The sequence below is a fragment of the Motacilla alba genome, chromosome 5 (assembly GCF_015832195.1).
Source record: "Motacilla alba alba isolate MOTALB_02 chromosome 5, Motacilla_alba_V1.0_pri, whole genome shotgun sequence".
Classification (NCBI taxonomy): Eukaryota; Metazoa; Chordata; class Aves; order Passeriformes; family Motacillidae; genus Motacilla; species Motacilla alba.
Window position 1 is genome coordinate 12,870,556 of NC_052020.1, and position 22,617 is coordinate 12,893,172.

At 36.3% G+C, this 22,617-nt stretch overlaps 1 protein-coding gene across 17 annotated transcripts in view; it reads right to left on the minus strand.

The window, feature by feature from the left end:
• SOX6 (SRY-box transcription factor 6) overlaps positions 1 to 22,617 on the minus strand; it is a 374,568-nt gene that overhangs the window by 213,908 nt on the left and 138,043 nt on the right. For 15 of the 17 annotated variants that reach the window (XM_038139352.1, XM_038139350.1, XM_038139349.1 and 12 more), the window contains 2 exons: positions 17,764 to 18,007; positions 3,380 to 3,590 (listed from right to left, as the gene is read on the minus strand). In XM_038139352.1, the coding sequence (XP_037995280.1) occupies positions 3,380 to 3,590; positions 17,764 to 18,003 (451 nt within the window). In that variant the 5' untranslated portion in view covers positions 18,004 to 18,007. The remainder of the gene's footprint in view (positions 1 to 3,379; positions 3,591 to 17,763; positions 18,008 to 22,617) is intronic. The other 2 variants (XM_038139355.1, XM_038139356.1) reach the window with 1 other exon arrangement.

Genomic DNA, 22,617 nt, shown 5'->3' on the forward strand with positions numbered 1-22,617 from the left:
TAAATCACTACAACAACCAGATTTAACCAGCTGGGCCATATTCTCTTAGGCAATGCCTGTTGACCTCCTCAGTCACAGCTGCTCAGATGAAATTCTCATTAGACAACTTATTTTCAGGAGCCAAAGGACTCTGATTAAATATATCTATTTAGACACGATAAAGTCTCCCAGTATATATTTCTTTCCCAGTGTTATGAGGTACAACAGAGACAACAAGGAGTATATACAAGCAGAGCAGACACCTCATATCTGAGTGCATAGCACAAAGTATTTAAGTGTTTGACCCCAAAAACCTTTCTTTCTCAAATTCAGATGATATAGATGGACCAGAAAGTTTCTATGTAGCAATATTAAAGAGACTTTTTGCTGTGCTGGCGTGGGGGTTAGATCTGTGACTGGAATCCTTGAGTTCTTTACTCCACACTTAACTCTACAATTCACCCAACATATGACTGTGTGTTAGCCCAAATCCCACAGCTACATCAGTGGTCAAGGAGGTCATCCCTATAAATGAGGCTAACATGAACTATTACACTCTTTTAAAGGAGATATGCAGGACTAAAAGCCCCACACCACAGTATACAGTAGAAACACACGCTTTTCCTCTACTTCACTCATTAAACCCATTATATTATTCACTCTATTTTTAAGAAAATCAGCAGGTATTTTTCAATTTGAGTAAGCAATTTTGTGCCAGGGCAGGACTTAGTACACAAAGAGCTCCTCAATTGCATTGGTTGCATACCATATTAAGAAAAGAACTGGACAGAAACATATTTTAAAGCATTGATGTTAAAGAGCTTCATGTATGGTGTGTGATCAGGCTATTAATTAGGTTGTTCAAAAGACACTGTAAGATGGCAAAACAATTTCATAATCTCAGACCTCATTTCTCCAACCGAGTGCACAGAGCTAAAACAAAGTTCAATCTTAAAATAGTGATTATTTTTAACATTTCATTTTAATCAAACAAGTACAGAAAGTACTTCTTTTAAATTCAGAGAAACCTCTGAATATTGAATTGGGTATTCATAACTGTTCCAAGAATTTTGAAATTCCTGGCCTACACAGAAGTTTAGAAACATTGAACTTCCTAAGTGTAACATCCTGAAGAATTTCCAATCTTTCTATTAATTATTTTTCTGCATTAGTTTTTATGGTACCAGTCAGATGTTCATTAATTATTTTCTGTAAAACTTAAGTAACTTTATTCCCTGCAGAAAATGGCAGATGAATGGAAAATAACTTAATGCAGAACCATAAAATCATCACAGAATGGCCTGGCTTGGAAGAGATCTTAAAGATCATCTAATTCCAGCCCTAGTGCTGTAGGCAGAGACACTTTTCATCAGACCAGGCTGCTCAGAGCTCCATCCAACCTGACCTTAAACACTTCCAGGGAGGGGTGTCCACAGCTTCTCTGGGCAAACTGTGCCAGAGTCTCACCACCCTCATGGCAAAGAATTGTCTCCTAATATCTAATCTAAACCTAACCTAAACACGAAGATACAGTCAAATACCTTTGAACTTGCATGCAGACTTTAGAATAGTTTTCCATTATAATGTGGTCCATAAAAGGCAAGATTATTTTATGGATCAAAAATGACCTTTATTTCAGCTGATGAGAACACATAGCATGGAAGGCTCTGACTCAGAGAGAGGGATCTCTCTGCTCTGCACTCTTAGAACAACCAGTATAAACCAACACAGGGGAAGCGCAGAAAATTCTCGAGAACCCCTACAAAAATAAGCTACGAAACGCTTTAATCCCTACAGACAGATACTATGTTTAAACTTTTTGATGCACATTTTTATTAGCACACCATCCAGTACACTCCTGGAAAAGCCTTAGCTGTGGTGTCAATATAATCAACAGCAACTCGAGCACTCCCGCAGCAAAGTACGAGCCAAGACCTTTGATTAGCATGGGGTGTCGAACGACTGCTACCGACTGCAGAAAACAACTTTGCCAAAGTAATATTTAAAATAGTTTTCCTAGCCTAACCACCAAATCTAAGAAAGCAATTTTTAAAAGAGTGATCTTTACAGCTGAAAACAGACAGATGGTAGTAAAGAATCTGGGACATTCTCTCTTTAGAGATGTTTCACCAGCTTCAGAAAGGACACCTATAGAACACACTGGCATTTAACAATTATGCCAAGAAATTTGGAAGCCTACTTCCATCACTACATGATTTTATCCCATATTTAAACATATTATTATATCAGTTTCAATTTTAATTGAAGTCTGCACTGCTGCATGAGGCCAAGGGAACTTAAAGTGCAGTGTTTGAAGTGCACTGTGACCATATAATGAAATTGAGAAGGCAAAATAATTCTGAACTCATTCTATTTCAAACAAAAAAAGAATCACAAAGTTCTACTGTCTTTTGGCTCTACTACATTATAAATATTCTTCCTGGGTTATTTTTAATGCCACAAAACCGAACTGGTAGAATATCTAAGAGAATCCACACAGATGCCTCCGCACCTGTTTTTCTATTTCAGAGCCTCCTGCTCTCACAACTTCCCTGATTCAAGCTTGTGTATGAGCTCAGAGACTAAAAGGTATTGTTGCAGAACCAAGTGAGCCTTCATTCTTCTTACCGAGGGGAGAAATTTTCGTGGTGGGTCCTGAGTGTGTGCACACATGTCCTGATAAACTCACTCTCCAATTCTGTTTGTTTCCTACCATGGCCCAAAATCTTCAAAAAATCAATGAAAGTATCTGAATAAGGACTGGCTACATAAACTGCCTTAGCACTCAAAGATTTTTCCTCATTTTTTATCTCTGTTTTAATACTTGTAACAATATCTGAGGAGACTGTAAAAAAAAAAAAATTAAAAGAGATTTCTTCCTCTGTAATTCTAGCTATATAGGTCAGAACTATGTACTTTTACACTTAGAACTGTTTCCCATTCTCCTAGTTACAGATGCTAGGTTATTAAAGTGATGAAAGATGAGAATTTTTAAGGCAAAACAAACCAGCTCATGTTTTATTCATTCTTATTGTTAAAAATAAACATTTGTCTTTTGAAAGATAGAGAACAAATACAACTGAAGAATATCCCTCACAAGTCCACAGCCAGTTAAGAATTCATCATAACCTTTCAAGTAAGAGTTGAGTTTTCACCAAATCCAACATTCTTCCTTTGACTCACAACCAAGACAATTTTAAAAGTTTTTAAAAACTGGCATTTGTCTAAAATCCCTAATGGATCTCAAACTACCATTGCCATGGAAACCTGTGAACAACTTTATCCTAGCCTTTGCCAATTACGCAGTTTTATGGCCCTCGATACCCAACACATGCTTTATGCCATAAAAATTACAGGACTGGGGGGTGGGGAAACTGCATCGATGTTATCCAGCACATACCTTCTTGCTCAGTCCTGGTCATTTCTTCTAGTTTCTTCTGCTTCAGTGTGTCCACCACATCTGCTAGGCTTCCCTTGCGGCGCTCGGGTGTTCCGAAGTTAACACTGGTCATTAGCTCGCTGCGGTCACGACCTCCTTCGTCGGGCTTGTTTGGTGAGGTAGAGGTATTTCGGAAGGAATATAGGGAACATAACTTATTACTCTCTGACTCCTGCAAAGAAACAAAACAATGTCAAAACTTGGGCTCTTCTCTTATGGCAGAAGGATCTCAGGCAGGCAAAAGCTGAAAACATTATTTGCGATACTAACAAGCCGACATCTATCCTACAGTTTATAAATTGAGCGTTGTTATTTGAATTTCTTTGTTTCAGTGCTTTACATGGGCACTTTTGTCCCTAAGTCCAGTGCTCTCCACGTTGCTAACATTGATACTTCATGCCTGAGATAATCGTCATCAAGGATTTCCCTCGTCAGGAGAAAGCCACTTCAACACTTTTTAACAATGGACGTGTAAGGCTTTTCTAGTTTTCTTTAGTTCCTTAAGCAAGGACAATATACGTAACACTAAGGAAGAAAATACAAGCAAGGGAAATTATTCCTGGATAAATCCTCAGCTAATGGAAAACAGCATAACTTTAAAACTAGAGAAAGTGTTAGGCCAACAATGACCAAGGAGGAAGGAATCTACTTCACAGTTAATTAAGGTTAATGGTATGTATGTATCCATGCACATTCACAGCCCTTTAAATTAAATTTAATTTTTTCTCAAAGAATGAATGTTACAATGCTTCTAATAAACAAAAGGAGATCTTATTTTCAGGCCAACATTGGCAAGAATGAGCAAAGAAATGAAGTTATGGCAAAACAAGTCATGTATGCCAATACACAGACCACATGTATCAGGTGTTATACAGTCAAAAAAGATAGAAGTAAAAAGCATCCATCTCTCTTGTCAATAGATAATGCTTATTTGAGAAAAAAATTATTTAAAAAAGGCATCAAAAAGCAATGAGTAATGATAGTTCTCCTTAATTTTGTGATTCCACCCAACAGTAGAGCCCTTCCTGAACTTCTCTGGCTCAGACTTGCCAGTCTCCCAGTCACACTTGCAACAATCACTGCATATCTGCTTTCACAATTTCAGCTAAAAAGAGAAGTTGTTCTTGGATTTGTCCTCAAAAACTCAACCACAAGAATTTCTCACACACTTCCCTTCCCAAAATTACTCTTCTATTTTAATTTTTAATAATTCCAGGCTAGGAGAGTTAAATATTTTGGGAAAAAAAACTACTGATTTTTAATGTTTCTTTATGGTATGCCTAGAAATGTTAGTACGTATATTAGATTCCATGAAACATACTTTGTTTAAGATTTAAGAGCAATTATAGTGGCAATAGATTTAAATATTAAGAAGCTAATTAATAGTCTTGTCAAGAAACATTCTCGCAACGCACAGCGTTCCCCAAAACAATAATATTCCTGCTACTTTATGAGCTGAAAATACCCATCTTCAGAGCACTGAAGAAAGGCTAGAAAGCAGTTACCATCAGCTACACCACAAGACACAAATCTTTGCTTCAGTCTGGAACAGATTAAGAAGTAGCTGTGCAGTGGAACAAGAGGAGCAAGACCAACAAAGAGCAAGCTGGGTGGCTCGGGGCTGGGGACTGTGCAGGAGGACGTGGTGACTCATCATCTTCAAGCACAGTGATCTGTGATCAGCACAACACTGCTACCATCACTGGAGAAGGAGGCAGCATTTACTAGGGATGTTGCAAATGTATTTGTTCACTAAGACAGGAATTTAGAAGACACTATACCTCATCCCACTGGTAGCAGCCCCTCATCTACACAGGAGTGAGAGCGGTTTTGCAGGCACAAACAGAAAGAGAGGTGACATTGAATAAAAATTTTATCTTTGTATTTTTAGCAAATAAACATTAATTAATTTTTCACTCCATCAATTTGTATTCACTGAAGAATCAAACATGCCAAAGAACAGTATCTTAGACCAGGTACAGAGATTGTTATTTAGCTGCCTTTAAAATGGAAAGCTTTCATACATTTAACTCTTTCTAAGAAAACTACTTTGTATTTTTCTTACAATGGAGATGGAAAGAGCATCTTTAATATTTTTCAGATGTAAAGCCTGAATTTCTACAATCCCTTTTCTGAGTGAAGAATTAATACTACATACTTTGACACTTTCACCTTTGAGTGAAGTTGCACAAGGACAACTTGGTAATTTTAGAGGTGCTTTTTCTCAAGAGAGCAACATCCTCTTACAGTACATGAAGCACATCCATCAGGCTCAATGCAGGGGTTTCATGCTCTCAGAAAGGAACACTAAATCTATTGTTTAGGCCGGAAACAAGAAGATAAGGCAAATCTGTGGAGTTAGTAAGAATAATGGAATGTTCTTCCTCCTGATAACCTCTCCTGTTCTCCTGTTCCCCGTCTGGATGCATACATCGTCCAGCACAATGTTCCTTTGCTGTAGTGAAGGAGTCCCCTAGTCCTGCCTCCATCAGGCAGCACCATTCACCCTTCTTTTTCTTGCCCAAAAGACTGCAATATCCACAATGGAGATGTGACAAGTTTAAACTCCACATAAATGATGCAGATTTATGGAAGTGAGGCAGAATCACTGTCTTTGCAAGTATGAGGGTTTGTCCAATTTATGAACTATTCTATATTGCCAGTTTTGTGGATATTTAAAATGTAGAAAAAAAAATTGAAAATGTATTTGTAATATTTCTGGTTCTATTTAGGCCTAGAGCACGTAGAGCAGGTTTTATTGACCTCACATTAATGGCTAACCAGACAGATCAAAACACAAGGGGCCAAGGGAAATATTCCTGTTATTTTTTACTCTAGAAAGAAACTGTACATGAAGGGAAGTTGCTACTGCAGCATTCAGCTCCTCAAAAATGAAGTAAATGTTGCAGCAAATTTATTAAGGACTTTGATTTTCATGATGACCTTACAAGCTTTTGCAGACCTCTCATCATGGCATGTCGGGCTTGTCCCAGCACTTCACCCACTGCAAGACCAAAAGGGCAACTATCATATATCTCAGATGCAGACCTGGCTATCAAAAAGTAGTTTGCATTGACATTCACGAGCAGCACACAGAGACCCTCCTAATACATCCAGGTTTCCTCTGAAAAGTCTAGTGGATTGTGTGCTGTCTGAAACAAGAGGGATATCACCTCTGCAAATTGGTTTTTGGTCCTCTTGCTCTAATGCGTAAAGCACTTTCCCTAGAAAGTCTGGAGTTCAGATGGAAAAGGACCACCATGCTTCCTAAATTAGAACAAGCCCACAAAATTATGGCTAGGAAAGGAGAACCTGGTCCTTTTGAGCATGAATATGGAACAATTCAATAAAACCACATCTCTTATCCTTAATAAGTTTTTTGAAGCCACCTTCTACAGAATGAGGAATTCCCCCTTTGTTTGATCTGAAGAGAGAAAAGAAAGGATGCTATTAAGGGTTTTTTTAATGTATGATCATGGAAGAGGAAGTAAATACAAAGTGCCTAGCCAAGATCAACCCAAATGTTTTCATTTTGCAAAATCCAAATGAGAAATCCATCAGTACTGGTAAAAATTTTCTATGCAAGTCAACTTTTCTCAGCATCACTGATAAAATAAGAAAATTAATAATAAAATATGACTTATATGAATATCCACTTAATGTATGTGGACAAAATCTGATGCCTAAGTTGATCCAGTAGCTCCATAATACACTAGACAAGGGACATATCCCTGGATTCTCAGGTTGAAAATTTATGTATTTGTGTAAAAATGGTACTTTAGGTCTAAACTTGAAATAATGTCTTCAACACATAACATTTCCCTTTGAAAGGTAGTCTATGGATAAAATATTTAACACATGGTATGCTTCTTCAGGATCCCACTCTGGTTTTGCTGGATTTATAAAACTACCCTCCCACCTACACATACTACTGGATAATTGTGGAACTGTTTATGCCTGTACCAGAACGCATAGGGGATTGCACAAGGACATTTGTCCACCCCAATAGAGGCCTTTCCAGACTGGTCTTTAAAAATTGGCAAACCATAAAATCTGAAGACAGCTTGTTAAACAAAAAAAGAACAGATCTGAAAGCTTAAACAACATGTACAATGATGTTCTATCTTAATCTTTCCTCTTTGCCTGTGTCAGGTAAAAATGCTAAGTTGCAAAGCTGTTTAGTTGCAGAGATGACTAAGCCAGAAAATCTTACTGCTCAACACCTGAAGAGACAAACTCCATTTTGGACCACTATTTCAGCTGCTTACTATTCAGCAGGGGTAAAATTGAGTCTATTTTTGAAACGCTGGGGTTTCATATCAAGGTAAATAAATGGCATTTTTCCTGCCTACATTTTCTTGCCAGCTCATTAGCACAGCCCAAATTTCATTACTGATCATTCAACCCACTGTGGTTAGTGTTTTGACAAAGTTCTATTATTATAACAGCTTAAATAGCAATATATAGGCACTAAAATTTAAGGATTAAGTTCAAAGTGTACAAAATGGAGAAAAATAAACAAATGCACAAAAGACAGAAAACCCAAAAGTAGCAAGGCATGGACACAAAAACACTATGGATGACTCATTCAGGGATAGAAAGCCCCTGCATGAAATCATACTTTACTTTTAATAAAACCTCCATCTTTCTTGCATGTGAATTGGAAAACAACATGAAGAGTTCCAGCACAACATGGGAAAAGCTTTCCTAGGTCTATCCTTGGCTTTTTTCATGCTAAAGGGACAATAGACTTTAACCAACCTCAAATTTTCTTGGAATGTATGTGGTCCAACAACATTTTCCTTAGTCTTACCAGCTTTCCAGGCTGCCCGTTGTATACAAGTGACCTGTTGGCCATTTCTTTTAGAGTTGCTGTGAATGGCTCAAGTTCAGCTTCAGGAATGGCAGAAACAATTCTGAATAATTATGAGCAACTTGGTAAAAATAAAGACAGGGACTCTGTGACTACACACATGGTATTTTCTTCACACGCCACAACAATTCCTTTAAAACTGTTACACTAAGATAATATGTAAAGATAGTTCAGTAGGCCTCTTACTCTGATAAAATTAATTTTTAGCAAGTGCATTCACTAAATTTCACAAGTTACATGGGTTATAGTCTTCAAAAAGATAGCTGATGGTTTCTGTATAAAGAAAGGAAAATCCTTATAGGTTCTTAGATGTTTCCACTGAAAAGGCATTGAGCAAATAATAATAATTTTCTTGTTAGTGTAAAAAAAATTTTCTTGTGTATTTAGATTCTTATAGTTTAAGTAGCTCATTTTCCATCAGTGCTTCCACTGGTTTTAACAGGATAAATGAGGGAGTACTTTTGACAATGATGAAAATAAAGGTATTGATAGCTGACCCAGTATTTTTCATATTGGGAAACTAACATTTATAGCAATACTTGCAAGCTGAATCATGAGCCAACTTGGTCACCTTCTATGATGTCCTTTCACTTCCAAAATAGAGCAGTCAGATACAAAAGTACAGTTCTATTGGTGAAAGATTACAGGCTAAAAGACAATTCAATATTGTTGCTCCTTCCTCCAAATAGCCAAGGTACAAAATACAGGGGGCTGTATTTGGGGGTTGAGATGCAACATCTCAGTTTGGGGGACACCACAATCACGACGGGAGATCTGGCTTGGGACAGATCTCTGTTTGGTGTCCTCCTAAGGGTTAAGAACAGACCAGCAGCCTGGTGAGCTGGATTCTCTTGTCAGGAGTCTTAAACGGGGGGAAGAACACAGGGCTGTGGATTTTAATGGCAGCATTTACATTTCACGTAGGGAGGATGGATCCTCTGGAGCTCTCTGAAGGTGAGAAAAGAGGAAACCTTGTGAAATGAAACTGAGGGCTGTACGAAATCAAGGTCACAGTGTTAGTTAGCAATTTAATAATAACTGTGATCAACTTGGATTGAAAGTTGACGACTGCAATCCCACTTAATAGCCAGAGAGAAAACTGTTTCTGTAAGAGTTCAACTGAAATCACAGGATGAATGGCCAAGAAGTAGAAAGCAAATATTACTAACATAAAATGTGTTAGCTGAATTGCTTATTTCCATGTGGATGAGGCTTTTCTGTTATAAAGGGATATTTATCTGTCTCTGCATTGAATGGGACACATGTAAACACCCCAGGAAAGTTGGATATCCAGAGTGGTTTTGATTCCAAGTACTAGAGGCATGCTGGCACTTGGAACTAGTCTGGAGTTAACATATAATGAAAGCAAATGTTTACAAAATCATTTCCAATCACTACATTAAATATGGTTTCCCATTTTGAGGAATTTAATTAAATAGAATTAAAATAAATTAAAAATCTAAGTGATCATTTCCAATTCTCATCTGATTAAGAAAAAAACACAAAAGTTTTATTAAGAAAGATTTATTTAAATCCAAGGCTTGAGAATGACTGCTATGAGCTATTGAGAGAACATCATTTGTTAAGTCTCAGCAAATTATGCTAGTGGGAGGGCAAATGGCAAGTAATGGAATAAAGCTTCAAGTCTTTTACTCAGCATTTACTCTGATAAAACTTATACTGATTTCACTGCCAAAGTATAGGCTGAATACAATCTGTAAGGGGTTTGTATTCCATCTTTTACACAAGTCCAAAAACATCAAGAAGAATCAACACAACAGTAAGCACTAAGCCAAGAAATAATATGCTAATTTGAGAATTGAAAAAAAATTAAAGAAAGAAATTAACTTTATATAAAAGGTTTGAAAGTGAGCTTGAAATAATCAAGCACATATAATCTAAGTATGGTCTTATGAAGAGGCCACTGCAAAACCAGCTGTCTGTTTGGAAGGCATGGGCAGGGACATTTTGTCGAACGTAAAATATAATATATTTTATATTATGTTGCTTAATTGTAGCAATCCCTTCCTATTGAGGTGTTGGGGCAAACCAGGTAAACCAACATTGGGTACACAGATTTCAGAAGGTTACAATTTTTCAGCTTTGTGCTCTTTACAAATGAGCAGCAATTTGAAACATGTTGACAGGCGCTTTGCTCCATTCCACAGCAGAAAAACACCTCAAAAATTTTAAATACAATGACAAATCACTTCTATATTGCAATCAACTCACTCACAAATGATACTCATAAACTCATGTGCTTTTGTAAGAGTTAGATGCTAAGGATTTCCTTAATTATCCAAATACCATCTGTCCTAACTCCCTGTGTTTACGTTTGGTAATAAATCACAACAATATTGCGACTTTATGCCCTGCACTTTGGTTAAATGCTCTTATTAAGGAAAAAGTAATGGACAGCCATTTACAAAATGATTATTTAGACTTACATTTTCATCTAAACTGAAACTGAAGAAGCATTGTGATCAGTCCCAGCTGATCAGCACTGTTTACCTCTTGGGTAAATAAAGACACGTATTTTGTGATGCATGCTTATCAGAAGTTGCCAAATAAAACAAGGATTGTGCAGCTTGGATATTCCAGACCACTTTGTGTATATCCAACTTCCCCCTATTAGGTCATCCTAATTGTCCAACTTTTAAGTAGGTCTATTGTAAATATAAAAATGAAATTTGTCTTTATGTTTTTAACATATTGAATGCACATGAATATTGAATGCACATGAAAATCCTCCTCTGTATATAGTTACATGACATGTACTACAAGCTTTATGTCCCCCTTTTAGCTTTTGCAGAGGAATGCATGCAGGAAACCAGCCTGCTGCATAGAGTACTTGTATTTCTTTAAGGTAAACACTGATGAAACATTTGGAAGATTGAAATAAAAACAAGAAATTTATGAGACATAAAGGTATCACATAAAATTGCTGTGAATTACAATAACATTGGCTGAATCCCAGAACAGATAATCCTTATAAACATGCAGGAATGTTGTAAACTGTATATGAATGTCAGTGATACAGTACATTAGGAGATTCATATTACACTTGGTGCTGGGTAAGTCTCAGTCCCTGGGTTTTTCATGGCCTCAAAGATTAAAATAAATGTATGTAGTATCTTTCCTTCCTCCATGAAGATATTTTATGTACACAGTTTTATTATGCTGAACAAAGATACCCAAGTCTGTTTTTTCTTGAGCTGTCAAAGTACAAAAGAAATGCAAAAAGTCCTTGCACAGATGTAGTAAAGTGCTGGATTTTATCTTTTGGCAGGTGCTCAATATGCAGCCCACATAATCACATGTTAATGACTGGAGTGTGTTAATCAGCATGCATACCTGATTCCTTCTTGCCCAAGGAAAAAAAAAAATTAACAATTTAGAACGTGTTAATGCTTCTACTTTTGAAAAAATTCATGTCAATATACAGAAGTGAATTAAAAAGTTTTCAGAAATTGCTTCATAAAAATAGGAAATGTTAAAGTAGGAGAAAGGAATAAAATTACTACAGATTTAGATGAACATAAACCACAAGCCTTTTGCGAAGAACTCAGGTGATGATTAATTCTGTTTAAACACAGTTCACCCTAGAATATAGGGAAAGGTTTAAAATAGACCGTGCATTTGGAAAAGAAAAATTATACAATGTTAAAATTAAAATAAAACAAATAAAACAAGCATGCCAACAAGAACAATTATTTGATTCTTCTTCAAATAAAGTTCAATTTTATATTTCACCACCTCCACTAAACACATTATCCCGCACATTTCTAGGGAATTGTTTTATTGTTTTTAATATGAAATGTTAACATCTTTTTATGCTAAAGATAGTAAAACAAAGTCCTTGATATTTCAGACCTTTAGACATGTGCTTAACATTATAGTTGCTGGTAGTCGTAATAAAGTAAAGTTAAGCACATACCTGAATGCCTTCTGAATCAGAACAACATGCTTGAAAAATAATTAATTCTATCTTTTCTGCAATATATTTTTCATAGATGTTTATTTTATGGAAATATAAAATGCCATATCCTCAGCTTTTACACACCCTTTAATTTCAGCCAAAATTTCGTACCCAGGCAATTATGTATGTAGGTGTTTATCTCTTTAGTTAGATAAAAATTCTAATGCACTACCTGGCATGCAGAAATAATATCACAAGCAGAGTAGAATTTCTTTCGATGATCACAAAACTCCGATTTGTACATGTAAATAACAGCTGCATGAGCAATTTAGCAGAAACAGAATTGCCAGAGTTTAGGGCATTTATGTTTGATGCATTTTATATGTTCATATTCAGCCCATAAAGGAACCAAAAATAAAATTTCAAAACATGTAATTGTATCTATAACTTTCAAGAATTTGAAGCCATGAATTTATATAACAACAAATTCTCAGTGTTTAGCATGTGTAAATGTTTTTCAATGATCTTCCCTAAACACCTGAGTTTATTTTCCTTAAAGGGAAAAACCTTCAACATGAGAAGTTAATAGCGTGGAGCAGGAGGTGGGGGGGGAGCAACAGGATTGTGCCTGTTTTATGTAGAGACAGAAGCACCAAAATATTAAGACCTTTAGGATACCACCTATTTCTGTCTTTGTGATGGCAGCAGCTTTGCTAAAGCTATATAAAGTAAAATGTGATACTTGGTGATTTAAAATTGTTTTAAAAGGAACAAATATATGTGATATGAAAAGATCTTCAGTTTTTCTGCTGCATACATAAGTCTGCTCTCAGTACTGCTGAGATGTACATGCTGCCACAGTGGAAAGGTAGGAAGCCTTTCACTCCTTTGGCAAGAAGTCAACAAAAGATAGAGTCTTGACGTAATTATGAAATATCTGTCAATGCTGCCATTTGAGATAAAATCCAATGAGATACAATTAGTTTCTAAATCCAAAGGGTCTCGGAATGATGTTACAAAATGTACAGGGAAACACAGCATATATCTGGGGACAATTAATTTTATTTGTGTGTGTGTCTGTGTTTGGCTTCCCTTGGTCCCAGGGAAGTAACACCCGTCGTTGAGACTGGGTTTGCTGCAGGGGTTCCCTGTGAGACTCCCTCACATCCAAATAACAGCAGAGCAAAAGAGATGTGCCTGCCCTCATCCAGTGCATGCACACAGTGTCTCACTAACTCCCACTGCCAACTACCCTGGGGTCGTGGGCATGAGGGAAAAGAAAAGGGTCCTGTGACCACCTACAAGTGATCACCACAGCGCCTGTGAGCTCCTACAAGTGATCACCACAACCCTGGTTTGTTATACCGGGATTGAGGGTGGGAAGAGAACTTACCCCTGAGTGGGTTATCTACTGAGGGAGCAGATGAGAAATTGTGCATTTTGGAGAAAGGGTCCAGATTTGTTTAGATTAAAGCCACTAAAATTTATTGTTCACGAGTCCCAAGTCCAGCCTTAATAGCATGGGAATACACCATCCCATTCCTCAAAGAAGGTAAAGTCACTTCTCCATTTAAAATTGTATTTTCTTGTTGGCCCTGCTTTCTCCTGATTCTTCACAGCAGAAATTCAAAGAAATCTTTGTAATTCACCCCATGGGCTGTGTGGGACTCTGTATGAAGATGGGGGCCATTCATGGTTCCCCAGTGAGCAAACATATTAATATTTTCCATTTCTTTGCATGCTGGCCAATAAATATATTACCAGGACACAACAACTTAATTACTATTAAATTTAGCAAAATTAAATATTTTTGGCCTTTTCCACTCAACCTCTCTGTTGCCTTAACAGAGACAGATTTTGGATGCAATCTAAAAGATTGACTATTTTCTTGCCTGCTTCTCACTGTCTCATTGGACAAGGCACAACACTTTCACCACTATCTTAGTACCACTTTGCCCTCTTCCCTACTGTTTACCACAACTAATAGATATGGCCTTAGCTTGAAATAGGTTTTATTTTCTAGTAGGGCTACAATCAGCAATAAATACCCAGAGATCCAGGTATTTTTATACTAAGTTACAGTTAGAAAGATAAGTATAATCTTTTTAGCTCAGTGATATGAATTTACAGAAATCTTTGGGTTGCTTTATCTTCCCCCCACTCTAATATCAAATTGGCTGGTGAAATGATACTGGCAGTATAAGTCATTACAGGTCTGACGTTACAGTTGTTACACATTGCTGAATCTGTCAAATGAAAAGGGAGCACAAAGGGAATTTCCAAATGCAGCTGCTATTTCCCATTTGTTAAATCCTTTTATTACACCATATAAGTACACAGCTGGGAAATGCTATAGAGTAGGAGTTAAAACAAAATATTTTGGCTTCCAGACATTCAGAATACACAAAGGACTCAGTGGAAAGCAATGCCTGATATCAAAAGGGAGTGAAAGTTTGAAAACATTTCTAGCCAGTGTGGTTTTTTTCTGATAATGAACAATGTAGTTTAAAGGTATCTTACATTACAGAAAGTGCTGCGTACCATAAATGTTGGGTAAAAATGCAATTTTTTTCACTCAAATTGCCCTCCTACAGTATCTTTTCTAAACTTGAGATCTGTACAGCCCTCGTAGCAAATTATGATGCATACTGTGTGCTCTTTCAAATTCCAGTGAACTCCTCAGTAGTTTTAAGGACAGAAAGGATGCAGGATTGTGCTCTTAATTAGATACCAGATAAAAAAGAAATTTTTCCTCCCCATATGTCGACACAGCATTCTTTGAATTTACTATCTTTTAAGCAGACAACACACATTATTGATGCATTTTAATGACACCACTACTGTCTTTACTTTCAAAGTAAATGCTATGAACAGGTGCTTCTTCAAATCTGCATCTAAAGGATCCGTCTGGGAAAGGTCAGAAAGTGCTTACCTTCTGGGAATTTGGGTTTATTAAGCAAAAAAGCGGCCACTGCCACAGCACCTATCTCGGAATTGCCCAACCCACCTCCTGGAATCTGTCTTTCTGGAAAGAAATGTCTATCCTCCCTCTAAGGAGTAAGAACATGTTTTCATCAGGGTAGTTGCAGGCCTAAATTCTTTCTTAACAATATAAATGCCTGCTTAACTGAGATACTTGAGAGAAAATCTCTGCAATGAATACAGGCTTAAATGTTTGCTCATAAAGAACATATTTAAGTGAGGAAAAAAATAATGAAAAATAGAACAAGGTACTTAAATGAGAGTCCCTCAAGGAGAAAAAAAAATTCCCCACTTCACTGCTGTGATCTTACAAGCTATCTAAGTCACCTAACTGTAAATACACTTGGACCTTGCTCTATACATTTAGAGCTCTTTTAATTGCAACCAAAAAACATGTCTTAGAATTTCAGCCTTCCCTGGTAGCCAAGCCTTGTAAATTAGACCCAGCCTTGAGCTGGGAAGGAAAAAAAGATCCATTTGGTTTAGCTGAGAGCTTGTGAAATAAGGTTGACATATATCCACCACCAGATTTAAGCCTAGGGACTTGTGGAAACTGCTAATGATTTTTAGGACATGCATCTACATGGAATATTTACTGGAAAAAGGAGATAGGAAAACCAGAGTGCTAAGTCCCTCAAGCAAAGTTTATGCACCTGTTCTGAAACATGAGAGGCTGTGCAGTGATTCGTGCCTGTCCAGAGGTACAGCGAGTGTTGACATGACAGTGCAGCCTTAGGAAAGGAAGCAGAGATTGCTCTCTGTCACTGGGACTGCAAACCCCTCCAGAGCAATATGAGCACAAATGATCACACTGTACAAGGGCCAACCATTTCAGCTCACTCCAGGTCCAAGAACAGGCTGAACCAAAAAAAAAAAAAAAAAAAAAAACATGAAGGGACTGTTGGAATCTAGGAGTTCCTTTCTCTCTAGGACATGGAGTAATGTTATCTGTCATACTGGTGTCCTAATATCAAAATTCCAAGAGTGCACCTGCCTCTCTGTATGAATGGAGAAGTAGCTGATGAATTCACAGATTAACTTTTTCCATCAACAAACTGGATCAGACCTTTCTAGTCTGAATGCAGCTTGTCCTCCTGATAACACAGAAGTTAAAATTATTCTAATGTGTTTATTGCATAACTTGGGCAAAAGAGTGATTCTCAGTCCAAAATTCTGAATATAAGCCATAAATACAATTTATGACCCACCATTACAAATTACTAAACTATAATCATTTTTCTTTAAAGTGATTTTTCAATGGAAATTTTGCCTTCTTCATGACAGTCACTCAAACATACACCTAAGAATATTTTAGGCCTGACAGAAAGTTCTGCACTGGGTTAAATTGTGTACTATAGATTAGATAGTATTTTTCTGGTTTGGTTTGATCTCTTGAATCAATTGGATTTTAGGAGAAAAAAAAAACAACACTATATTAACAAAATAATTCTTATTGTAGTGCTATTATTTAACTAACTCCAGATATGATGATAGGTACAAAGAACTCAGGTATCTCGGCTGATTAAAGCAGTAGAATTATTATATCTAGCAAAATTTGAAATGAGTCCATTATTGTTAGTGGTGCTAAAAAAATCTGCAATTGTGCTTAACATTATTAAAATCTATTGATTTGTATCAGAAAAAAAGATTTGCTGAAAAAAAAATCTTCTCATAGATATTGAATAGAAATTGAGAAATTTTATGAAAATGCAGATTATTCTTTTTAAGCTAATTATCTGAATTTATCTGAATTTAAGGTTTTTGAAAGTCACTTTCAAGAGAGTCTGGAATTATGATGTTCTAAATTTACAGAGCACCTGACTGCTCCACATATCTTAATTCCATTTCTGAGGAACACACAAGGAAAATAAATTGACTAATATGCTCTGCCCATTCAGCCTGCCCATTTATTGCAGAGTTTTGGGGATTCAGAGACAGAGCTACAACCACTAAATAAATTATATTTAGGCTGCTGAAGAGAATAGGGATAATAATTGTGATCATTTCCAACATCATTTGTATACTTAGTGATCTAGCTACTCATAAACACCTTTCCTCTCCACAAAAAGTCGTAATTTCCTAAAAGCACAGGAGAATGTTTGTGTCACCTAAAATGCCAGCTTCTTTGTTGCCGTGTAAAGATATAATATTCTAGATTTGGTAGGTCGTGTTTCTGAGAGATGAGTAAAAAAAATACATTAAAGTTTCTTCCTTCAGCGCAACACTTTGCAGATGACAAACAGTTGTGAGCTACATCCTCCTGTCAGAAATTATTGCTTGAATATATGAGCTAGAAAGGTTATGACATAAATCAAGGTATGAATGAAAACATGATAAATAGATGCATTTCCTTTCAGAAGGTGAACTCATCAAATGACCTCATTCAAATAGACCTGTATACTTAAGTAAATTATACAATTGTAATTTACAATTACACCATATGATGTTGATCTACTGCCGACGCTTTAACATTTAAAAAGCTTTACACCTGCACATGTCTTCCCAAAGGGCAGTGAGCAATCTCTTACAGCACTAAATTTGGAAAGCCCCTGTGGGGATGTCAAAACTCACCATTCTGTGTTGGGCTGAGATTACTCCATCCCACTCAGGGTCCTGCTGGATGGTGGTGACCAGGGTCGGTAGCTCCTCGGAGTGAGGTTTGTTGTGCATGACATTGTGTAGAGGCAGATGAGGGGCCGCGTGCTGATCACTGTTGCCCTCCTCCTTGTCTCGTGATGCTAAGTCCTGGGTCATTGTTTCCTCTCCATCAGCTGCACATGCAAATGGAGAGGTAGCCTGCTTGGAAGACATTCTTCTGTGAGACAAGAGAAGGAGACAAAAAGAAAACATTGGTGTTCAGTGACAAAAAAAAAAAAAAAAAATCAAGCTCAAAACAGTCCTCTAAGTTCATCACACCTGCCTAGAACAGTAACAAATTAATCACCTGCAGTCAACAGAAGTACTCTAAAAAGCACAGGCTTGGGGATCTGGACCCAAAACACTGAGGAAAATTACTCCTTGATGCCAAGACAAGGTCAGGGTTAAGTTATATGACATCATTCTATACATTTAGACTTGTCAAACAATATAGTTTTCCTCAGCCATAAGAAAATAGTGATTCTATTGGTATTTTCATTTGATTTTGCATGAGTTCAATTCTTTACTCTCTTACTCCCATGAGCAACCTGAAGCTTACAAGCAAACCTTTAAAGGAGAGAGCTCATCATGCTTACCTGATCTCATTCCTTACAAGCAGAAGATACTTTCTACGTATATGAGAATTAATTTTAAATCCATTTCAAATTCTGCTAAATGTGTCTTTTTGCTGTTTGTTTAAAGCTGTACTGCTTTCAGATTGTTTAAAATTTTGCCTGGCTTTACCTTTTAGAAAGTGTTTTGAGAAGCTCATGTGAAAAGTGTTCTAAACCTAAAAGGTTTATTAAGTAGATGGATAATACCTTAGTAACATTTTACCATTCAAACTAAAAACCTAAAATAATGTTTCCTTTAATATTAGACATGAAGTACAGGATATAGCTCAACAAAATACTTTGAATTACTTAAAAGTGCAATGAATAAATGCAATGATTTATGTTAAATGACTTTTCCTAATAATGGCCTCTTACTACCATCTCAAATGCAAACACAGCTTTCGCCACAGTTTCTGCACTTAGATGAAAATATTACTGACTTCAACTGAAAATCTGAAAACACTGTCATTTAAAATTTCTAGTAAGATTAACTGCAACTGTTAAAACAATCATTAATAAAACTGAAAAGGGACAGCTAAAATATATTTGTTATTTTCCCAGGTCTTAGTAACTTCAGAATATCCTTGACACCGAAATTGCTGAGAAACTAAGGAATAAGATCTTCACCTTAATTGCTTTTTAACAATAATTGATTTCATACCATTTCTTTAAAAATGCACAAATCAGTTAACATAGGAAACCACATGAGCATTTTTCAAATTAGCAAATCATTAACTTGCTAGTACTGTTTCTACAGACAAATAAATACTGATTAAAGGGTCTGGAAATCTGAGACTAACAGTTAAATTTACAAATCTGTCACATGCTTTCATGAATATTACAGTGAAGGAAATATCAAGTGCAAAGAAAAATAATTAAGTTAATTCCAATTTAAACAGTAGTTTTTATGTAGCAGCCTGTGTTTCACATAGGATTTAACAGCTAATGCTAAATTTCTCACAATTAATGAGGGAGTTCAGATTTAGTATCCTACAGTGAAAAAAAAATTAATATAGGATCAACTAATCTAATTATGTACAGTTCAATATGAAAGTATTACAAGCTTTGAAGTGCTCTGAAACATATTAAAACACTGATACCTATTTAGAATAACTATTCTGTAAATAGAGATAATCCTGCCTCTTAAACTCGATACTGGTGGGGGAAAAAGAGGTTTGTGTTTTCTTTAGGGAAGCCTAAGTGTAAGTGGGAGTCTAACATGAGTGTTGCCAATAAGCAGAACTGAGGAATTTAAACCGTGCGTTGCATTCTTCCTATGCTAAAGAATTTGTGTGGATGCTACAGAGAACATGCCAAGAGTTCAGCAACCGGCATTATCGTGTGTACTTCAAAAGGTTCTGGCTCATAATTGCTATGATCCAAGATAAAATAAAAGGTTGCTTTCCCTTTTCTCATTAAAGTAGTCACGTTAATGCAATCACTCACATGAAAATATAAAAGTCATGCTTTGCGTAATTTGAAAGCCCGACATGAAAACCGAAAGTCACAATAAAGGTTTTTCCTTTCTTTCACCTTCTCAACAGATCTCATTCCTGTTTCATACTGAACGAGCTTCTGTGTAAAGCAAGAGCTATGGCTGTTTCTTCACCATAAATTAATCATGACACAAAACTAGAAATGAAAATGTCTCTTAAGAATAATTTCAACTACAAACTGCACCGATGAATAATACTGCACAATCCTAATTAAACACAACTCTGCAGCTGCAAAAATAGGCTGAATCTGTCCAAAGCTACGAGTTGGCTTTAAAGGCTGGTTTGTTAGGGACTGTTTTCTTAAGGAAGGCTGGGCCCTCAGTCTTAATCAGCCAATAAATTATTTCCTGCAATTACATTAAATAGAAAATTATCTTCAAATTGGGAATGTTAATTGAAAATCAAAATTCAGACTGAAGTTTAGAAATTACATGCTGAATATAATTAGTCTAGAAAGGCTTCACCTCTGTTTCATAAACAGGCTTTTGGTGTTTCCCCAAGTGACCATTCAGCAAAGCTATCTACTGGTAATGCACTGTAAGGGAAGCATTTTTTTTACTTGACATGTACACTAATATACTTTCCTCTTATTCGTGATGTTTTAAACACAATTCAATAAAATCTCCATTCAATTGCTGTGAAGTTGATTACATAGAGAAAAGGGACTTTGTTAACACTAAAAATAAAATTATAAAAAGTCCCATTGACTAATAATCTCAAGCCATGCCCAGGAACTTTTTTCTGTACTGGAGTAAAGAAACAGACCAAGGGTAGGGTTCCAGAGCTTCCTAGCTCCACCCACCACTTTTCCCCACTGCTGCATTATGGACAGACACCTTCCATGCTGCACTTTAGTCAGTCACCTATAGTCTTGGAGCCTGGAAGGGAAGACAGGCTCAGGCAGGCCTCCCAGGCACTTGCTTTTCTTGTGGCATAATTTTTAGGGGTGTGTTTCCCTTCTATTTTCTCCAAAGCTTTGTTAAAACAACTAGATTTAATGGTAACTTTTTGGTTGTTAGATTAAAAACATTGGGTTTAAAGGGACAGATGTATAGGGGCCTGTTTGATTAAGCCCTTCACATTCTTTTGCCAGCACAATCATTAACTCAGTGAATACAGTTCATTTTTAAATGGCTTTCTGAGGGTGTCCAGTTATGCCTGGGTTTGCAATCAGGAAAGCAGAGCGAATTTAAACTCTGCACATGGGTGTTATCCAGCAATTTGGGAGAATTCTGAACACATGATTCCATCAGGTCAAAAGGCAGAGTTCAGTCAATAACTCCAAGGTCTCATTCAATTCCAGTAGAGAAGACTCTGGCCCAGTTGAGTAGTTTATGTTTATGATAAAATTAAGCCGTAGAGTAGCGTGTTGTGTTAAAATATTTCAATGTTAAAATATGAGCATGAATAGCAGTCAAATTTTAAGCCATAACAACTTCCCAATTTTATATTTAAAATATTCAAAATGCATTTGCTAAAATCCCTGCTGAGAGGAGAAAAAAAATCAATATTCATAATAAATAAAGCTTGTAAAACATATCAGAAATTTACTAATTTCCATTATAATTTATTTTATTTTTTTTCTGTTCTTATCAATTAAACTCACTGGAATGATTTCTCTTTTTTTTTTAAAAAAAAGTTTCTGATAAAAAATATCTCCCTAGTTATAACCCCTGCAAACAGGGGTTTATAATGGAAGTGCTGACACAACCCTAACTACAGCAGCGCAAATGGTGCCGCTATAATACACAAAATCAAGTTCTATTATTCTAAACTATCCTCGCTCGGGGGGTTTTCTTTACTGTGCTCCCAGACAAACTGCTGAAGCATGAAAAATTTAAATGCAATCAAGTGGGTCCAATTCTACTTTACTAGAACAAGTGTCTACAGTGGTACAATCTTAAAAGAAGATGCAACAGATTTGTTTGGTGCTTTTCTTTCTTTTTTCTTTTTTAGCTGTTTATTTATAATACTCTGCAGTGGAGATAAAATAAGAGAGGAAATTACACTCACATTATATCAGTATATTGATTACACAGCACACAATCAGAAAGAAAACTACATTGTGAAATTGTTGCTTTGGTTAAATTGACAGATTAGCTGAACACAGCAATCACTAAAGGTGGAAAATATATCTAATGGGTATGAGAAGAGGTTGAAAAAGGCCCTAATTAACTGAAGTCCTATCACCTACTCAAGTCTGAGAATTTAAAAAATCTTGATGCATATTTTCCAACACTAGAATAAATTCTACCTCATTTTGAATTTAATACATAAAAAAAAAATGTGATCATTTATCAAAAGATCAGTAAACCTGAAGGATTGATCCCAACTTCAGTCAGCCTCAGGTAGAAAAGCTAAAATTGAACTGCTACTGCTACAAAAAAGTTAAATACAATCCCAAACAGCTTCATTTGCTACAGATATGACCTGATTTTTTATTTTAAACCAGAGAAGAAATTCTCTCTGCTCTAAAGAAGACTGCCAGCCAGATTCACAAAACATTGGTTTTCCTTTTTTCCTACATCCAGTGTGTTTTACCTTTCTAAATGCAAATATTAATACTTTTTTTTGTCTAAGGTTTTCCTACAGTCTCAAATTCTTCAAAAAATTCATATCCTCTTTTTCAAAACAATTAGCTGATAGTCCTGACAGGAAAGGTTTCCAAAGCCTGAAAA